Source organism: Ochlerotatus camptorhynchus, unplaced genomic scaffold (assembly GCF_037179485.1).
Source record: "Ochlerotatus camptorhynchus isolate MF236.1 unplaced genomic scaffold, CSIRO-AGI_Acam_v1.1 ptg000361l, whole genome shotgun sequence".
Lineage (NCBI taxonomy): Eukaryota > Metazoa > Arthropoda > Insecta > Diptera > Culicidae > Ochlerotatus > Ochlerotatus camptorhynchus.
In genome coordinates this window covers 4,702,521-4,722,331 of record NW_027040849.1, presented here as the reverse complement: position 1 = coordinate 4,722,331, position 19,811 = coordinate 4,702,521, and the positions used below count along the sequence as shown (strand labels likewise).

The following is a 19,811-nucleotide window of genomic DNA, read 5'->3' as shown; positions in this document are numbered from 1 at the left end:
AGCAATATTGGTTTGCAAGTGAGGAATACACGGTAGTTCTGGTCACAGCATTTATAAACAAAAAAATTCGGATTCAAATGCAAATGCAATTAATTCTTATTCCTAATTACCTTGGTTCTGCTCAAACTCATTGATGCAGAAACAGAAGAAACTTTGTGGCAGACCTATTAAATTTATGTTTGCTAAGGAGGATTCAACTTTAACTTTAAATGAGCAAGCCACAGTGGAGTCTTGTATCAGTAAATTAGTTCCATATGAGACACGTGTAGGTGATAACAATCTTCACGTTTGCTATGAATTTCTTTTTACTATGCTGGATGGGAAAGCTTGCAGTACGCTGTCACACGAAAAAGCAGCAGCTAAGTTTTACATTTGTTCGGCAACTCCAAAAAATATGAACCATACAAAAGTCCATGAACAAACTGAGAATACAAGCAACTTTAGATTTGGATTGTCCGTTCTACATTGTTGGATTAAATCGTTTGAGTGCCTTCTGCATATCGCATATAGGTACGTGACATTTATTTCCTCACTAAGATTTGTGTACAAATGAATTTTTTTAGGATGACCTTTAAACCCTGGCAGGTTTGTGGAGAGGCAAAAATAAGAAAAGCCATGAAGAAAGCAAAAAAAGAATTCAGCAACAGTTTAATGTTCAAATGGGATCAATTGTGTATAAGCGAAGACTACAAATCAAGAAGACTGGCAACTCTGCCAAAAATCAGCAGATAGTAACGGCAACGCCTCTTCTGAGCAAAAGTGGAACCTGTGTATGATGGTGTGTGTTAATTCACGAGTGCATTCACACACATAGGTAGAAATAAATAGCTGTCAATTATTGGTTTTGTTATGATTGTCGTATAACGTGAAACGTTTCTTTCTTTGCTTTTAACTGACAACGAGTAAAATTCCAGCTGAAATTGAACAGAAGCGTAAGTAAATTTGTGTTGAAAATTAAAACTATGGCAATGATGCTATTCACAATAATGGTAGGACCTTCCTCGATCATTAATTTGCTATCTCAGAATTATCTTCCACTTTTGTTATATATATCTTTATTAAGGAGACTTTCAGCCCTGGGCTGGTTCGTCTCCATATCTTCCACTTTTCCTAAGCCATTTAGTGATGCATTTATGGGCATTCGTACAGTGCATTAGTAAAATGCATGTTCGTTCCACATGGCATTGGCACCTGGCCACAGCGGGGGAGTTAAGTTGTGACGTTCGGAAACTTGGCACAGTACTTACTGACCATTTGAATGTCACTGGCCAATCCGACACTGTTGTTATCATTCTCTGGAAGGGGTCGGTCGATTCCAAGAATTGTTAAAGCATACAGAGGATCACTATCCGGTTGTTGCATGGTCTGACAACATCTAAAATGGAAATATATTCTTTCTCAATACGTACCGTTTTAGATTGTAGTCCTTCAATCTTTCATTTTTATTTTCTCCAGCATTAGACCCTGCTACGCCTTCCGTTGAATCGTTATGTAGGTACCGGATCTTTCTTCTTTTTGAATCCTTGAATTTTCAGCAGCTTCCGAATGACGGCAGTTCACTCAATGGTAGTGGAAGCTGTCAATTCCTTATAATTGATTGCTTCCAATAGGCAAAATAAACAATATTTCGGTTCCTCGTTCACAAGTAAAAGTTACTTTCACTAGGTATCGATCCGAGTTTCAATCCTCTACTTGATTCACCATGATAAGTTTTTTGGTTTGGAGTTGGAAAACCACCTGGGATTAGGATACAAATTGCCGTGAAATTTTGTAGAGCAAAACAAAAACGAGTACCGTGTTATGATTATTCGTTTCGGTGACATTAAGTCACACACACAGTCACTGTTTATGAGCAGTCTCACTAACACGTGTGCTTCAAAGTTCCACCTTTGATTGACAGAGGCGCTGTTATCAGTGACGTTTGACATTTGTATGGGAGAAGGGAACAGTTGCCAGTCTTCTTGATTTGTTGTCTTCAATATAATCCTAAGCCAGCATGGTAAGAAAAAAGTACCCAAAATTGAGTTCCTTTCACTCATCACGTGGCTTCCGTGGGGCTAGGTAAAATTAAGTTAAAGAAGAAAACTCAATTTTGAGTAATCCTGGCGTTGACCAAGTTGACAAAAAAATAATAAAACGGAGCAGACTGGAACCAAATCATGGACGTTGAGATTACGGGGCCCATGTTTTGACCACTCGTCTATCAACGCTTGTGAAAATGAAAGGGTTAAAGGCGCATAAACGCAACCTCAATGAAAATAAACTTATATTTGAGTTCATTTATTATTACTCAATAGTTGAGTAAATTTTAACCAACGCCGCTTTTCTGATTCACTCAACGGCGGACCTCAAATGATAGAACCCAACGTTGAGTTTTTTTTTAACTTAATTTTGAGTATTTTTTCTTACCGTGAAGATTCGGTACTTCTAATGATGGCAACACTACGCGTAATTTTGTTTTTCTGAACCTGTTACAAGTGCTGCAATCACGGGAATTGACGAAACTCTCATCGATAAATTTGGTACGATTTTGAGAGTAGTAGGCAGCGGGATCAATACTTAGCTCTTTACAGCTGGTATTACATACCTTTGACGGTTCATAAACTGTTGATACATAGCGCCAACATTATTTCAATGTTCGAGTTACCCATTGGCGAACTTTCGGAAGAAGCTTTAGAAGCTACCCTTAAAATTATCAGCAAAAATCGACTAAACCACACAAGGACAACATCGAGCATCAATATCAACGAAGACTTGATGAGATTATTGCTGTTGAATTCAGACCCTTTTGTTCCTGTTAATCGAAAAACATTTTCATCTAAACATCGCGAAGATGACGCAGCTGTTTCATATTACATAAAACATGCCGAAACAGGAGAAGAGTAAATAGAGTTTTTGGAGAACGTAAGTTTGAACATTGAAGAGCAATCGAAGTAGAAAATAAAAGAAAGCTGTATTGAAGATTTTCCATATGATTGATACTAATTGAATTTTTATGTTTTCTTGTGTAAAACAAAATTTCGTATGGTTATAAATTCAAATTATCGCAAAAATTCGAAATAGCAACCTTTTCCAATCATTTTTTGTTCACCGGGTTATGAGACACTTTTGCAATTACATATAAAATAGAAGAGCCAATCAATTTCATATCAAACCTTTTTTTATTGGATAACATAATAATTATGAATGAAATTTGGCACATCAGACATTTATACTGCACATGTGTCATTAATGCAAATTGAGCCCTGAACCTCTAGAGTAACTTTTTCCATTACACCGATGGGGTTAAATTACGATGAAATAATTTTTTTCTGTATGTCCCGCTACCCCATACATTCAACGCACTGTGTGACGTCTGCTTTTCAGGAAAAATGTACACGGTAAAAAATGTCCAAGAAACTTAAATATCAAAAAATTAACAAGGGGGTGACCCCGGATTAATGATAAGCATCCATACCTCTCACGCCAAAGTGACGAGTTCAAATCTCACCCTCAGGCAAGTCACGAATGACCCAAGAGCGTTAAAGTGACTACAATACAAAAAATCTGTCTTCAGCAAAAAATTCAAGTTGGACACTGTAAAAATAATTTAAACCTTGGAACAAAAACTTTTGTACAATTTATTAAACTCTGTGTTAAATCATTGTTTGTGAAATTTTGCTCATAAAACCAAACTTTAAACCATCAATATATTTTTTTGAGCAAAAGTTAATAAAATAAAAATATAACCAAAAAGTTTAATCCAAAAGCTGTTGTTTTACGATTTTTGTTAATTTTTCTGTGTCCAGATTGAAATTTTCACAAAAGATAGATTTTCAATAAACTTTTTAATGAAAAATATTCAAAAAATATTGAAGAGGATAAAAAATTTGTTATTTACAGTGCCGAATGAGTCCCCGGCTGCAGAATCTATGAAAAAATCTTAAGGAACTCTGTCCATAATTCCAATATAACTTAGAAATATAGTTCCAAGAATGAGATGAATTCCAAGGAGGAGAGAAAAGGAAGTTCTGAATTGAATTTCTTGATTAACTCTGAAGAGACTTGTATTTGAATCGTGAAGAGGATACCAGATGAGATTTATAAGTAGAATTTAAATGAATTTCAAATGAATACTGAAGAAGATTCAGAAAAGAACTTCAAGGGAATTCGAAGAAAAGTTCCGAAAAATAGAGCACTAATTAAATTAAATTCTTAGGAATGTTTCAGGAAAATTCAGGCGGCAATTCCAAGGGATTCCTCAGAATTTTAAAGGAGCGATTTTAGATTTTAAAAAAATTGAGAATAATTTCCAAGGAATTTAATGTTTGAAACATGTAGTTGCAAAGGAATTTTATGAAGAATTCCAAGTTAATTCTTAGGAGAATTTCTTGAGACTTCCATAGAATATTCCAGGAAAGTAGCTAAGAAATTTACTGTTACGTTTAAGGGGAATGGGGACGTGATTAATTTTTGGAAATTCAAAAGCAGTTTTTTCGTTTAAAACCAAAAACTGTCTGTCAATGAAAAAGTGTTCTCTGTGTTCCGGTAGGCAAGTAGAATGCAATGAACATATTTTAATTACCGTAATTCTGGTTTTGAATTTTTCAAAATTAATGACGTCCCCTTTCACCTTAAGGGTAATTTCATGATAATTCTGAATATAATATATTGATATTTTAACATGTTATGTCAAAAGATCAGTATCTCTTCGCAATGTTGAAGAAGAGAACATTAATTAATATAAACCACAATTTATATATTATCATATAACAATCCGATCAGATTTCAGAACTCTTTAAGTCTGTAAAACATCGATCTGAACTCCAGGATGGTTTGGGGTTTTGTTATCACAAATATATATCTCCCCTGATGTAATGATGTAATAATAATTCTTTTGTTTTCCCTGTCTTCAAAAAAAGGCAATAAGCAGTCGGTGTCCAACTACCGTGGTATCGCTGCTTTATGTGCAGTTTCAAAACTTTTTGAACTATTGGTGCTAGATTATTTAAAACACACATGCTCTAGTTACATCGCGACGGAACAACACGGTTTTATGCCGAAGAGGTCGAACGCTACAAATCTCGTTCAATACACATCATCAAGCATACGCGAGATGGAAAGAGGTCATCAAGTGGATGCTATCTACATCGATCTTTCTGCTGCTTTTGATAAAATCAATCACGAGATTGCAGTGGCCAAACTAGAGCGACTTGGTTTTCACGGTTCCCTTCTTGATTGGCTTCGCTCATACCTCACCGGTCGACATATGCCAGTAAAGATTGGAGATCATTTTTCTCAACCGTTCGTTGTTTCTTCTGGTGTACCTCAAGGCAGTCATCTGGGACCGTTCATATTTTTATTGTAGCTGAAGGACGTTCACTTTTTGATCCGATCGAAGTGATGCATTGTTTCTTCAGCAGCAGCTGGATGTTTTTGCTGTTTGGTGTGACAAGAACAGGATGGTATTAAATGCTTCTAAATGTGCCATTATAACGTTTTCCAGGAAAAAAAAAATCACCTATCTGTTATGCATACAGCCTGCAGGAGCAAATATTAAGCCGTGAATCTACCATTAAAGACTTAGGCGTTCTACTTGATTCACAACTCACCTTCAAGGACCAAGCGGCTTATGTATCCGCTAAGGCATCTTCTCAACTTGGCTTCATTTTTCGTTTCGCCAAAGACTTTAGGGACATTTTCTGTTTAAAAACACTCTATTGTTCACTAGTCCGGTCCACATTAGTGTACTGTTCCGTAGTATGGGCTCCTTTTTACAGCAACGGGGTGAATCGTATTGAGGCCGTTCAGCGAAGATTTGTACGTTTCGCCCTTCGTTGGCTACCCTGGAGTGATCCTTTCAATCTCCCTAGTTATGAAAGTCGTTGTAATTTGATGTCCTTAGAATTACTTAGTGTTCTCCGAGGCGTCTCTAAGGCTACCTTTATCGCTGATCTCCTGCGATCGGACATCAATTGTAGTTCCCTTCTGCAGCAGTTGAATGTCAATATCAGACGGAAATTTACGTTCTTATTATTTTTTCAACATCCCGGCTTCTCGCACAAACTATGGCGCTAATGAGCCGTTAACTAGCATGTGCAATATTTTCAACAAATGTTATTACTGCTTTGATTTTAATATCTCCCGTGCTAGGCTTAAGCATATGTTTTATAATGTACTTTTAACTTCCTGGCGGTTTCTATTTTCTGTACTTAAATTAAGTTAATTATGTTAAATATCATTAATATCTTTTTATATGTTTAGGACTTAGTTCAAGCAAATGTATCTGTAGGATTCCATGTTATCTGTTGGTACTGAAATGATGACGTTTTGCGCCCACTAGTGTTGGCTTTTCCCTCCAAATAAACAATAAACAATAAACAATAAATAAGCTCTTAAAAAGCTCTCTGGAGTCGTACATATTATCGGGACATCGAGAAAAACTCGATTGAGCATGAAGAACTTCAAGATCAATCCTTCAGGATGGTTTGAAGATCTTATTGTGCCACTTATTGCTGTTCTTAATTTCATACGATGTGTTTGGGCTTTACGAGAATTTTTGAAATCATATCTTTGCAGAACATCTCTTTTGAGTCTCTGTTGATTTTTTAAAGATAAAGGTCTAAACTTCAGAATAGTTTGGTTGTACTAGATCATACCAAAATATTTGTATTCGGAAATTTATCTGTTTTTGTACAATTATAGCTCAATTCTAACAAATCGCGTTAAAAGTTCCTTAAAATATGCCTTAGAAATTTTTTTAACTAGAACGATTAAAGTTGATGAATAGTGCTTTCTCCTTCGATACCTGATAGCTTGCTTCCATCTCAGCAGAATTCGCATCCAGCATCACGAAAAAATCGGAAATTTTACCCATTGACGGTCTCGCACTTCTATTTTGAAAGTCAAAACGAACGGTGTTCCTCAATTTCAGACATCGTCAAATTTAATTTGCTTCATCAACCGACCGAGCTGCATTCAATGAATAAATGGGATAAGATGGAGCAACCAGGTGGAAGGAAACCTACGGAAAATTTCGCAATAATATATTGCTAATCCGATTCTTCCAGCTCTTGAATGAAGATTGGTGAAGATTGTGATCTGCATTGAATTGATTTCTGTATTGTTTACGTTCGGAATTTTTTTGAATAAGTTCAATTCCTTTCCAATGCACTATGACTAGAAAGTAATCTCGTTTTTTTGGTAGGCCAGAACTAGATCCAGAAGAAGATGAGTTGTGACGCTTATATTTTTCAAAAATAAACTGATTTTGGACCCAGCTTTAAAAAAACAGAGTTAAGCTTTTTCATTTGTCGTTGGAAAAAAATATTTTGCTCTGCAATTTGAAAGCAGTCTACAAAATGCACTAATGATGAACTGTCATTGCTCAAATTAACCATGAAGGTATAGAAATTTATTTGAGAATATCAACAGCTGAAATATTTTCAGAGTTGGTTGGAAATGCTATCTAATATGAAGCTTTAGTGTGTATTATTTAGAAGAGGGTAGGTAGATAGTTCCGTTAGAGTACGTTAGTATGAAAATTGAATAGAAGTTGAAAATGAGAGGAACTACCTACCCTCTTCTAAGACCATTCTCTGGCTAATAAATTATCACACTAAAGCTTCATGTTAGATAGCATTTCCAACCAACTCTGAAAATTGCAAACTTCGCGTATGAAGTAACATAAAAACGCTATGAATGAAACATTTTGTTGATGAGGATGACAATTATTATAATAGTTTAAATTCACTATACAGAATAACTATGGACATATGGACTGATACCAAGTAGCAAGTTTTATCAAGGTTTTATTCTATTCTATAAGTCCCAAGTCTATACGGGGGGAGAGGTAGCTCATCGATTCTTCCGGTTCGCCTCCCAGCATCGTGCTAAAAGGTACCAGGCGATAACCAGGGTAGTTGATCGATAGCTCGATGACGTCATTTCGTTGGCGTCTGCAATGGGAAATTCTCATAGCAGGCGTTGACGATGGGACGTTGTCGAGTTGTTTAATAGCAACTATCGTGGTAACTCACCGATTACCTGTCGATCTGCCAAATTTGGAAAGACGTCTGCATTGAATTGTCTCATATAATAATATTCCGCCCACTATATCACAAGAAATTGCGAGTAGCTGAGTGGAATGGAGATAAGTTAAGCATTGGGTACAGAACCAAGTCTCCCCTGGGTGGTGCCAAAAGATGAGCGCAATAGAATCATCAAGTTGCCATAAGGCACGGAATGAGACTATTGCATGGCTGGGTAGTCAAAGTCTTCCATTCGTTAGTCATTTCAGGTGGATTAGAACAGGTTTAGGTGGGCGTTGGCCAGATTTGGATTTTTCAGATGTAATCCTGGATAGGACCCTGTCATTGAACGTCGCGTGAAAGTGGAACTTAATAAAGGCCTAAGTACTTTTTCGTAGTTTTTAGTTTTCGTCGGTTACAGTGGCCTGCTTACTGAGCAGAATAACGCGGTCCCAGGTCCTTACATATCAAAGAGATTTATGGTAAAATCGCTTGTGTATCGTGTATTTTGCGAAACTCGTTGTTGTCGTTGGTTCCGGGTTTGAATGGATACACAAATTTGAGCAACGGTATTATGTGATATGAGGGGCTCGGTGGCCTTAGAGCAACCGTTTTTGCTTACTGAGCAGAATATCATGAGTCTAATCTCAGGCCCATCCACATTCAAGATTCGTCAATCGTTTTATTTGTTAATATGACTACATGGTAATAACAGCAACTCGGTGATTAAAAAGGTGCTCGTCTGCCTAGTGGCAAACGTTTTTGCTTACTGAGCAGAAGACCGTGGGTTTAGTCCCAAGCTCCTTCGCGTTATATGATCGTTAGGACATCAATTCAGCTTATCGTTTACCAAAACGAACCCTGCTGCAAACCCAACCCTCTTATCCAACATCCCAGTGATTCCTCGTGGAAGTGCAGAGGTGTTCTCGGCTTCCATCAAAGCGAGTGTCATGTCAACACAATCCTTCCCATTCCTTTCTTGAACTGTGTTCGGGCGCGGCCGGCGCTGGTATTGCCTAATTTAAGATCACCAGTTTTTACACATTGAGGTTGATTGCTAGTCCCAAGCATCGTCTATTGGTTCTCTGTGTAATTACAGCTGATCTGGCAGTAACAGAGTAGCAACCGTGGGCGGTCAATCAAGCTCAAGCTCAAGCTCAAGCTCAAGCTCAAGCTCAAGCTCTATAAGTCCCAAGTCTATACGACTATGATAAAGCCAAAATTGCTTTTAACGAATTCGGTTTTCCTAAATGTGAGAATAATTGACAGGATATTTCATTCAATGATGATCACCAACTGCTCAAAATAGATTAATATGAGTGAAAATAAATTGGGGGATACTATAAACCAGACTTAATTGGTTACTGATCACGAATATTGAGTACGATGTATTGATGAAAATTGATATAAAAACTTCTTTAAAAAAATACACAAGCAAGAGGAGTCAGGAGTCAACAGATTTAGTTTAGTAAGATTAAATGTATGTGTGAATAAAAGCAGGTAAGCAAAAAAAATATTACGAATAATATGAAAATTGATAACAAATCGTAGGGGGGGCCGCAATAAAAATAGACCATTACCACCAATGATGGTGAAGACGGCCCTGGTTATTCAAGTAAGCGACATTGAAATATGTTTTCACACATTTATTTTGCTTACATTCGTCTTCTAGAATCTCAAAAAAAAAATCGAAAATTTAAAATATGGGAAATCCGAACGATCAAGGCCTTAATTAAACAGTTGTTAACAATACACAAAAATATCTTAACAAATCGAATGTATTGAAATTGAGGTAAAACACACACTGACTTTGAAAATTAGTTTTCGAGATAATCGCGTTTAAAATTTTAAGTTATATTCCCGGTATCATGGACATTGTACTCTTCAAAGTTGCATATTTATAAAATTATTTCAAATAGGGTAGAGAACTAGTTCGGCCTAATCGCTCATTTTGGGCCTATCGAGCAGAAAACTTCAAATAAATCCATGATTTCAGAGTTAACAAGTCAATTATGCGTTTGGTACAATACTTTAGTTAATAAGCTACCGAACGAAGTCGATGAGAGCGCGTGATATGAAGATTTGCACCCATTATTCCCAAAAACAAAAGAAGCGTTCCGACCGAATCTATTTTTATCTCGATCCGATAGGCCGAAGTGAATTCATTGGCGTTTCAATGGTGTTTCAATGCGTTAGGCTGAGTTTAGAATCCGTAGGCCGAGTTTGGCGTCAAGAAGCAGTGTTGGACTTTTGATAATATCTCAACGATTGGTTTCTCTTTATCAAATCTTACGGTACGTATGGAAAGGTAAATAAATTTGGAAGCCATCAGTAATAATAACATTCCATTTGGTGCTAAACTGCGTTAGATTAAGAAAGACTAAGTGCGGGTTGTGCTTAATAGGCCGAAAATGGGGTAGTTAACCCTACATATATAGACTTTCGATTTATGCAATAAAAAAAATATTTTTTTTAAACTTTGCAGGAAGGCATGACCCTTAAGTTTCAAACACATTTTGGATTTTATCTCAAAATTACTGGACATTCTTTAGAGCGTGTATTTTTCCTGAAAACGAAATATTTTTTACTGCAATATTGCTTCAGACGTCATTTCGATTGGAAGTGACGTTTTCGAGTTATAATTTGTTAAAAAATGTCAAATACGCCATTTTTAAGTTTTTTTTTTTGTGACTCAAAATAGCCGAATTTCAGCACAAATGTGAATGATTGACCATAACGAGCAATTGTGCAAAGTTTCATGCAAATCGGAGAAGGTCGTGTCTGAAATTCATTTTTTTTAGCTTATTTGCCTGAAAATGCTCTACTGCAACCGGAACGTTTAAATCCATATTCCTGCTCGTAACTTTGATCTGTTTTCAACCTTCCGGATTATCTAATTCTAATGGAAAAAATTCCCCTCCTCCTTTCCAGGGCATCTGTCCGGGCAATCGACTGAAAATAATTCAACCACACGATTCGGGCTGTTTCACCCTGTCTCCGGCATCATCGCCCTGTCCCTCGATTGGCCCAGGAACCAATCTCAACAGTCCGGTCCCGAGCGACATCTACGAGAACACATCGAGCGCTTCGTCGACGACGGCAGCATCCAGACAGCAGCAGCAGGGCAAGCGAAGATCCTGGCACATCAATCCCAACAAGGTAAGGATTTCCTCTTATTATTTTTCTTTGCAAAACCGAAATGACAATCACGCATCGTTCCGGATGACCGCAGGAGGATGGATTTTAATTATACATCAGGGGATTATGACCATCAGCTTCCGACAGTCCACGGTGATAGAAGTTGTGAGAGAGAAAAGGAACTTTCCCCATTGTAAGGATTCCTGCAAGGATTAAACTCATCAGAGATTCTGGTCGTGTCATTACTATTTCAACATTGGTTACTTTTTCCTCGCCGTTTGGCTGAAGCCAACAAAAAAAGTTTTTCGCTTTCTATGTGGTGGAGGAGATGGTTGGTAGTTAGCAGCCAACGAGCGCCAACGGAGAAGAAGAGGATAATGAGAGTTATAATCTGCGCTGTGGATATGCTAACAAAGAAAGGGAGTGAGGATCATCATCACCATGGGTATAACTTAAAGCGGGGTTAGTGAAGGATTTAGGTTGAAGTTTGCTCGCTACTTCCAGCTCAACAGGCTATTTTCTTCATTTGAAGTCCTGGAAATAAGCATAGGCGTAGCAGCAGCAATTTGTTTTAAAGTTCAACATTGCTGAAAAATGTTCAAGCTGCATCGACAAAAGAACAAAGCCTGCAATCATGCAATCATTCACATTCATTTGCCTCTAACTTTTTTCATAAACAGCAATCTGCAAAATGATGTATTAAGCTTTTGTAGGTTTTGTTATTAGCTAAAACTTTTGTTAACAACCGTCCGTTAAATCCGTATCTCTTATGTATGAAGAACCAGAGCGAACAGAAGCCACTACTGTTTTTCAGTGAATTTATTTTACATTCACTGAAAAACAGTAAGAAGTTCTGCCCGCTGTAATTCGTGAGACATAAGAGATACAGATTTGAGTTATAGGCAAAAGTTGTAGTTAATAACAAAACCTACTAAAGCTCCATACATCATTTTGCGGATTGCTGTTGATGAAAAAACTTAGAGGCAAATGAATGTAAATGATTGCATGAAATAAATGTAAATGATTTTCCATGCCTGATTATCGCAGTTTAACTTATGGCGTGCTCTCATCTTAGTGTTCTAGATGCACTTCCGCAGCTATTAATTGAGAGCTTTCGATGCCTGTCCCATTTTTGCATTAGTATAATTGTGTGGCAAGTGCAATCATACTCTATTTAAACCCAGGGAAGTCAAACAATTTTCCAACCCGAAAAATTCCTAGACCGAACTGGGAATCAAACACAGCCATGGTCTTGCTTTGTAGCTGCACCTTTGCCGGCTGTACTAAGGAAGACCCCACTTCCATTGCTCTGTATTTATCATTTGGTAAAGAATAAACACACAATTGCTTGAAAAATTCCACAAATTTTATTTTTTATTAATAAATGGGACAAACAACAAAGTCTGCACAAGTTCGGAATAAATTCACTAATTATTGGATGTTTCACTGATTTTTAAACTTGGAGCGACGGATTAGTGTGTAGTATTAATTGCCTCCAAAATGAGGACTTACCAGTTCGGGACAACTTTGTAGAAAACAACTTTTTCTAATGTTTCAATTTCAGGCTCCAAATGCACTTTCCTGCAAATTTCCCATTTTTGACCACTGTGCATGTGCAGTGATCCAAGAAGATGGAAAATTCGGGAACAACCTTTAGAAATCCGTGAATTTCGATAGCTAATTCATCCTTTCTAAAGACAATATTAGATTCTGGACCGTGAAAAAGTGTCAAGACCCTTACACTCTGAAAAATCTTCACGTCCGATTGATGTGAAAACATAGGTGGTTTTCGTCCACCCTATTGTTCACGTAACTTTTACCGGAATTGAACGTAGCCGATCAAAATTCAGCTTCAATTATCTACGTGATTAGTCAGGTAAATAAGACCTGATTTCAACGTACTGCTTACGTGAAATCGGGGTGAAAACTACTGGACATATGGTGACTTTTACGTGACATTCCGTTTTGTTTAAAATGCTTTTCATGTAGTTTGCACGTGATTTTTCATTTAGAATAATGGGAAGTATATATAGAAGTAGCCAATATTATGCAATTTTATCGGGAAGATATAAATTTCACGTATTTAGATTAATACTTATATCCAGGGATGAAAAATCATTTACATTCATTTCGTGCTTTCATTTACATTCATTTGCCTCTAACTTTTTTCATCAACATAATTCCATAAAATAGTGTTTGAAGGTTTTGTAGGTTTTGATATTAACTACATCTTTTGTAAACAACTCAAATCTTTATCTCTTATGCAAGATGAATCAGAGCGCTAAGAACCCGCCATTGTTTTTCAGTGAATGTAAATTGCATTCACTGAAAAACAAAAACATGTTCTGCAAGCTCTATTTCGTCATGCATAAGAGATACAGATTTTAGTTATTAACAAAAGTTGTAGTTCATACCAAAAGCTACAAAAGCTTCATACATAATTTTACGCTATTCTGTTGATGAAAAAAATTAGAGGCAAATGAAGGTAAATGAATGCACGAAATGAATGTAAATAATTTTCCATCCCTGCTTATATCTACTCATAAAATTGTAAAATATTGACTAATTGATTATTATAAGGTAGAAACTTGTATGAGTTTTTTTTTTTAATTTCTGACAAAATATTAACACCTGTTTGCAGACTTAAAATGCTGATGTCACCGTATGAAATTATAAAACTAGAAAAAGGCTACATATAATGATAAATAAATTAATGTAAAAGAATCTAATTACCGTTCAACATTTGCAGCAAGTGCTAAGGAATTTTGAATCTTTGAGGAGTGATTCCACCACGCTCGGTGATGCCATATTGATTTTTTTTTGTGTGTGTGTGTGTGTGTGTGTGTGTGTGTGTGTGTGTGTGTGTGTGTGTGTGTGTGTGTGTGTGTGTGTGTGTGTGTGTGTGTGTGTGTGTGTGTGTGTGTACAATCTAACCCCCACTGTCCGGCAGTGTTATTATGGAAGAAAACTGCTTTTTATTACCCTTAAATTAAAGCAGGTTTAGTCCGGGAGTTAGAAGGTGTTAGCTCTATTGCAGCTCCAGTGACCCATTTCAGAATGCCTGGTAATTCACGACCACTCCGAGGTCACTTTTACTTACAATAAGCCCCGCATGTTCATTCTACCTTTATCAAATGCATAATGGTATCATAAACACACTTCCAGATTCAAAAAATATTATTTCCAAATCTGGCACGTATATAGTTTTGAAATTTGTTCAACTGCATTAAATCGATTTGAATGGACAGTTCTTATCAATTTTGTTTCGAATACCTCTTGATTCATCTGCTGGCAGCACTTACTGGCCCTTACCGGCGACCAATTATCTGCCCGCAAATGCAACAACGCCTAAATCTCAAAGCTCTCCGAACGTCCCCTCGAAAATGCAATCGAGATATGTATAAGAGCAATCTTCAACTGGAACGTACTCACCAAATCAATACATCCGGGAGCAAATTCCCGATGCTTATTTTTCTCTCGCAAACCTGTCGTCGTCGAACGGCAAAAAAAGGAAACTCGGTGAGCAATTTTGTGACACGGAATTTTCACTGAACATAAACCACGAATTCACGAATTTCACCACATCCAACTGCGAAACACGTTCAGAAGCACTTTTGGTACAATTTCGCTCAATTTCTTTCGAAAACACAACAAAAAAAGTTACAAGCGAGCCAACATCAACACCGATTGTGCCGAGCTCTTTCACGCACCTTGCAGCGCGTAAATAAACTGAAATTAAAAATTATCACTCGCAATGCCACTAATTTCTGGTCCGGGAGAAAATCAAACAACGCAGATCGCGACATCTATTCTGATGCTTTCAAACATGTTGAATCACGTTTTCTTTCTCTATTCTAAAACTTCCCGGAAAGCGAGAAAACTACCAATCACACACGTATAAACGTCCGGGAGGCAGAGCGCCAGCGATAATCCAGCAATTGCAGCCGAAAACTATGAGAGCGAACGCACGCACAAAACAGAGAACAAACTTAAAACACAACCGTATCCAAAGGCGTTCGAAACTGCATATTGATTTTTTTTTTGTGTACCTGAAAATCACGTAAATCTTGTTTCACGGAAATATCGAAGTCCCAAACACACAAACACAAATGCACTAAACCTGTTTACGTGAATATACGGTCAATTTCACCAACATTTTTAGTGGACATGACGTGTAATGCAGGTCAAAGTTACTAACGTCACGTAACATTTGAGATTTTTTAAATACATATCAGAACGTGAAGATTTTTTAGAGCGTAGAGTGGACTATACTTTTTGGATACAGTCACTTTGAAAAACTTTTTCAAAATCTATAAAAACTCCGCATACAAACCCCTTGATCCCTGGGTAAACCACCGACGAACCGACGTGCCAGCTCACAGAAACTACGAAACTACGAGCCCGTTTGCTCGATCGAATCATTCATTTGACAAATCGTATTGCGGACAAACGAAATGGTCCAGTGGCATGTCGGTTCGTCGGTGGGTAAACCCCGAGGATCACTGAGGGTGGGCTCTCAAGACCTCTTTTCTGTCACCGGCAAGCTCAAACTTGAGTCCTCTCGCTCTCAGGGTCGGCTTCTTACAACTTGTTCGGTAATCAAGTCATTCGAAGAATTCGAAGAATCAAACGTAATCGTGTTTTAAGCTTGGTACGGTTTATTCACTACCAACTATGACTTACAAATGTCCGTGTGTAGGCCGGCCAACAATGCTACTGAGAGTTTAGGAGGGTGAACAGGATGGGATGCGACGTGGAGGTTAGGTGGTCGTCGGGGGGAAACGTTTGCTTGCTGCAACACGGGATTTACCCATGGAGCGTTTAAGTTCTCGTGTCCGGTGCGATACGGTGGTGTAGAGTCACGATCACGGCTTCTGACATCTATGGCGTGCGGCTTCTCGTACTTCCCGCCGGTAGGACCTTTCACAGGGTTTTGCTTCTAGACACGTGGGTCTAGTGTTTCGGGTATAGATCAACCTGAGGAATTGGGTGCCTCCAGGGAGCAATTGGAACTCTATCCAGGTCTCTAAGCGGTGGTGGATAGGCCTGGCCACAGCTTTAGACTGTGATTTTAGGTCTTGGTAGGTATTACGAAGTGAGCTACTGTATTCTTCGTTTTTTTTTTGGCATACCTGATTCGACGATATTTCGTTGCACGTATTAACTTTTTCACAACTTTCCTTATAACGAAGGGACCTTTACTTCGTTAACTTTTTTCACAAACTATCGTTTGCACTTGGATTCGAGCACTTGGATTCGAGCACTTGGCTTTATCAGTAGCTAAAGGAACTTCTAACAGCTTCAACTACTAGAGTGGAAAAGATCAATCTCTTGCGAACTCGTTGCTCCTGTTGGGATGTTCCTCATTCGCGACAGTCCTCGTTTATTTACTCCCAGCTAGCAAGTTTAGCATTGGGATATAAGCATAGAGGTAACTCTAAGACCAGAAGGTCACGAAGAAGCCTCCTCAACTTTTTGGCTCAGCTCTGGTGCTTTCTTCGGTCCCAAGCTAATCGATTCACCCCTCGAAACATAGGAAAATCCACGAACTCCTTATTTTATCTGTCAAACTTCCATAGCGAATCAAAACAAACATACTGTAGTATTAGAATTTTGACAAGAATGGGGTACATTAATCGATGAACTTGGGACCGATAGGCTAGTCCAGTGTGAGCCAATTCAAAATCGTTAGTTTCCACCGGTTCATATTAGGCCGCAACAGTAACAAACTGCTGGTCCATTTGTAATGAAAATGTCAACAAAGTTCAGAAAAGAATTTCTAGAGATATCTGATGACCAGTGTTGGCAAAATCAGAAATCAATTGATATTTTTCCGCTCTCATGCGCTCGCAATATCACGCGTGATATTGGAACAAAATATCATGCTTGATGTTGATTTTACAAGCTCCTTTGATATTGCGAGACTATTTATAACGTGCAAAAATCAAGCTGAGAGTTGACTCTACACAAAAATGATTCCGTTGCACATCGTTTTCTTAGAAAGAGAAAGTATAGTTTGCTATCTCTTTTTACTCTTCATCGATGGCAGACACGAAGTGACTGCTGCCAGCCGTTATGGAAGTTTCGGTTGCATTCGGGTGTAAAACAAAAATCATGGAACTCAATCTCACCACAGTTTGTTGAGATTTGCAGCTGGTGAGTGTTTGTTAGCTTGATATTCCGAGCTGCGATATCACAGCTTGAAAAATCAACCGAAATGTTTTGCTTGTTGATTTTTGTCTGAGAAAATCAAGCGTGATCTTGGGCGTTGGTGAGATTTGATTTTATGATATTTTCCCAACACTGCTGATGATAATTTCAAGAAAATTCCAACGGTATTGAATTCTGTGGATAGTTCCAAAATAATTCCACGATAATTATAAAAATGATTTCAAATGAATTCTGAATAGAATTCCAAGATTTTTTTTTTTTTTTTTTTTTGTCTTTATTTTAGAGATTTTTAGCCTGAGGCTAGTTCATCTCTTAAGAATTCCAAGAGAATTCTTAGAAGAATAGCTAAAAAATATATTCCAAGGGTTTTTCGAGAAGAATATTGAAGGGTTTGAACAGCATTTCAAGACTTTTCTGTAACGGCGCCGGTGGTGTAGTGGTAAGCGTGATTACCACTCACCCCAGCAGGCCTGGGTTCAATCCCAGTTGGCGCCGCCGGGATGTTCTGAGGCATAACATCTCTGATCACGCCTTCCTTCGGATGGGAAGTAAAGCCGTTGGTCCCCGGTTCATGAGTTGATGGGTCGATAGGTAGGGTCCAGGTGTGGGAGCTGCCTTCCTGGCACGTCGGTAGCATTGGTGCTCAGCACGGAAAACAAGATCGACGGAAAAAACAAACCAAAGGAAAAAAAAAAAAAGACTTTTCTGTAATTTACATGAAGTTTCTATGGAGAATTCAATCGAATTTATTTTAGAATTACTTTCTTTCATAATTCTACAATAAATTCGTAATTTTTTGAAAGAATAATTAACAATTCAATGTTAATTCAGTACCCTACATAGAATTTCTGAACAGTTATAATGAATATTCAAAGTGAATTTCAGAGTGAGTAAAGGGTAATGCTTTTGAAGATAATTCATGAGAACATTCCAAAGAAATCCCATCTTTGTAATGACTCTTGAGCATTTCCGGGCCAAATATTAAAAAAAAATCAATTTCAGACTCGGTCTTCTCCGATTTGCATGACACTATGCATAATTGTTTGTTATGGTCAATTATTCACATTTGTGCAAATTTTCTGTAATTTTAAATGAAAAAAAAACTTCAAAATGGCGTACCTATTCGAATTGTTTCAACAAATTATAACCCGAAAACGTCACTTCCAATCGAAATGACGTCTGAATAAAAGTTGTAGGATGTAATAATTACTATTCAGGAAAAAAATATATACGGTAAGGAAAAATCAAGTAATCTTGGCTAAAAATTCAAAATGTGTTCAAAACTTTAATAAATTTAATTTAAAAACTTGTGAAAAATGCTAACTTCTGTTAAAATATACTTGAAAATTAACAAAAATACTTGAACAACAACTTGTGGTAATAATTTCAGATTGTGAAATTTTGAACAAAAAATGATTAAGAAAGTCTAAAAAATTTTTTTCTATAAAACTTCTCAAACAAAGTTTTAACCAAACAAATGTTCAAAAATTTGTCCAAAAGTTGTTGTTTTATAATTTTTGTAAATTTTCGAGTTTCTTTTTGAACTTTATTTATGAGATTTTAAGCCGTACACACTTAAATTTTTTCGCCGAGATTCCAACAGCCGAGTAGTGCTGCAATTTATTTTGCTGAGATTCAGTAAAACAATTGCCGAGACTCATCTCACAAATAACATTTTGCTGAGATATCAGCTTAGAAAAAGATATCAGCAAATGTAAATGCCAAGGTAATTAAGTGTGTAGGCTAGTTCATCTCAAATTCATTTTAAAGTATCCAACTTCAAGTTTTTGTAGAAGATAGTATATTTATAAGCTTTTGAATGAAAAGATTAAAAAAATATTGAAAAGGGTAATTTTAAAATTAAGTTTTTTTTTTTATATAGTCACTTTAACACTCTTGGGTCATACGTGACTTGCCCGGGGGTGAGATTTGAACTCGTGACTTTGGCGTGAGAAGTATGGATGTTAACCACTACGCCGGAGTCACCCATTAAAAATAAGTTTAAACACTTGTTTTTTTTTTAAATAAATTATTTGATTTTTTACCGTGTATATTTTTACTGAAAAGGATTTTTTTTTTTCGAAAAACTTTGCCTCAGACGTTATTTCGATTGGAAGTGATGTTTTCTACTTATGATTTGTTGAAAATATCAAAAACGCCATTTTGAAGTTTTTTTTTTCGTAAATGGCTGAATTTTAGCTCAAAAGAGAATGATTGACCATAACAAACAATTATACATAGTTTCATGACAATTGGAGAAGTTTGCATCAGATCCAGGCATAGAAAATCATTTACATTCATTTCATACATTCATTTACATTCATTTGCCTCTAACTTTTTTCATCAACAGCATTCCGTAAAATGTTGTATGAAGCTTTTGTAGATTTTGTTAATAACTACAACTGTTGCTCATATTTCAAATCTGTATCTCTTATGCATCACGCACTAGAGCGGGCAGAACTTGTTACTGTTTTTCAGTGAATGTAATTTACA

The 19,811-nt window shown here is 37.0% G+C and overlaps 1 protein-coding gene across 3 annotated transcripts in view; it reads left to right on the top strand.

Moving 5' to 3' along the window:
* Positions 1–19,811, top strand: part of p130CAS (Serine_rich_CAS and FAT-like_CAS_C domain-containing protein p130CAS) — a 420,726-nt gene that overhangs the window by 287,717 nt on the left and 113,198 nt on the right. For all 3 annotated transcript variants that reach the window (XM_065231801.1, XM_065231804.1, XM_065231802.1), the window contains one exon: positions 10,941–11,168. In XM_065231801.1, the coding sequence (XP_065087873.1) occupies positions 10,941–11,168 (228 nt within the window). The remainder of the gene's footprint in view (positions 1–10,940; positions 11,169–19,811) is intronic.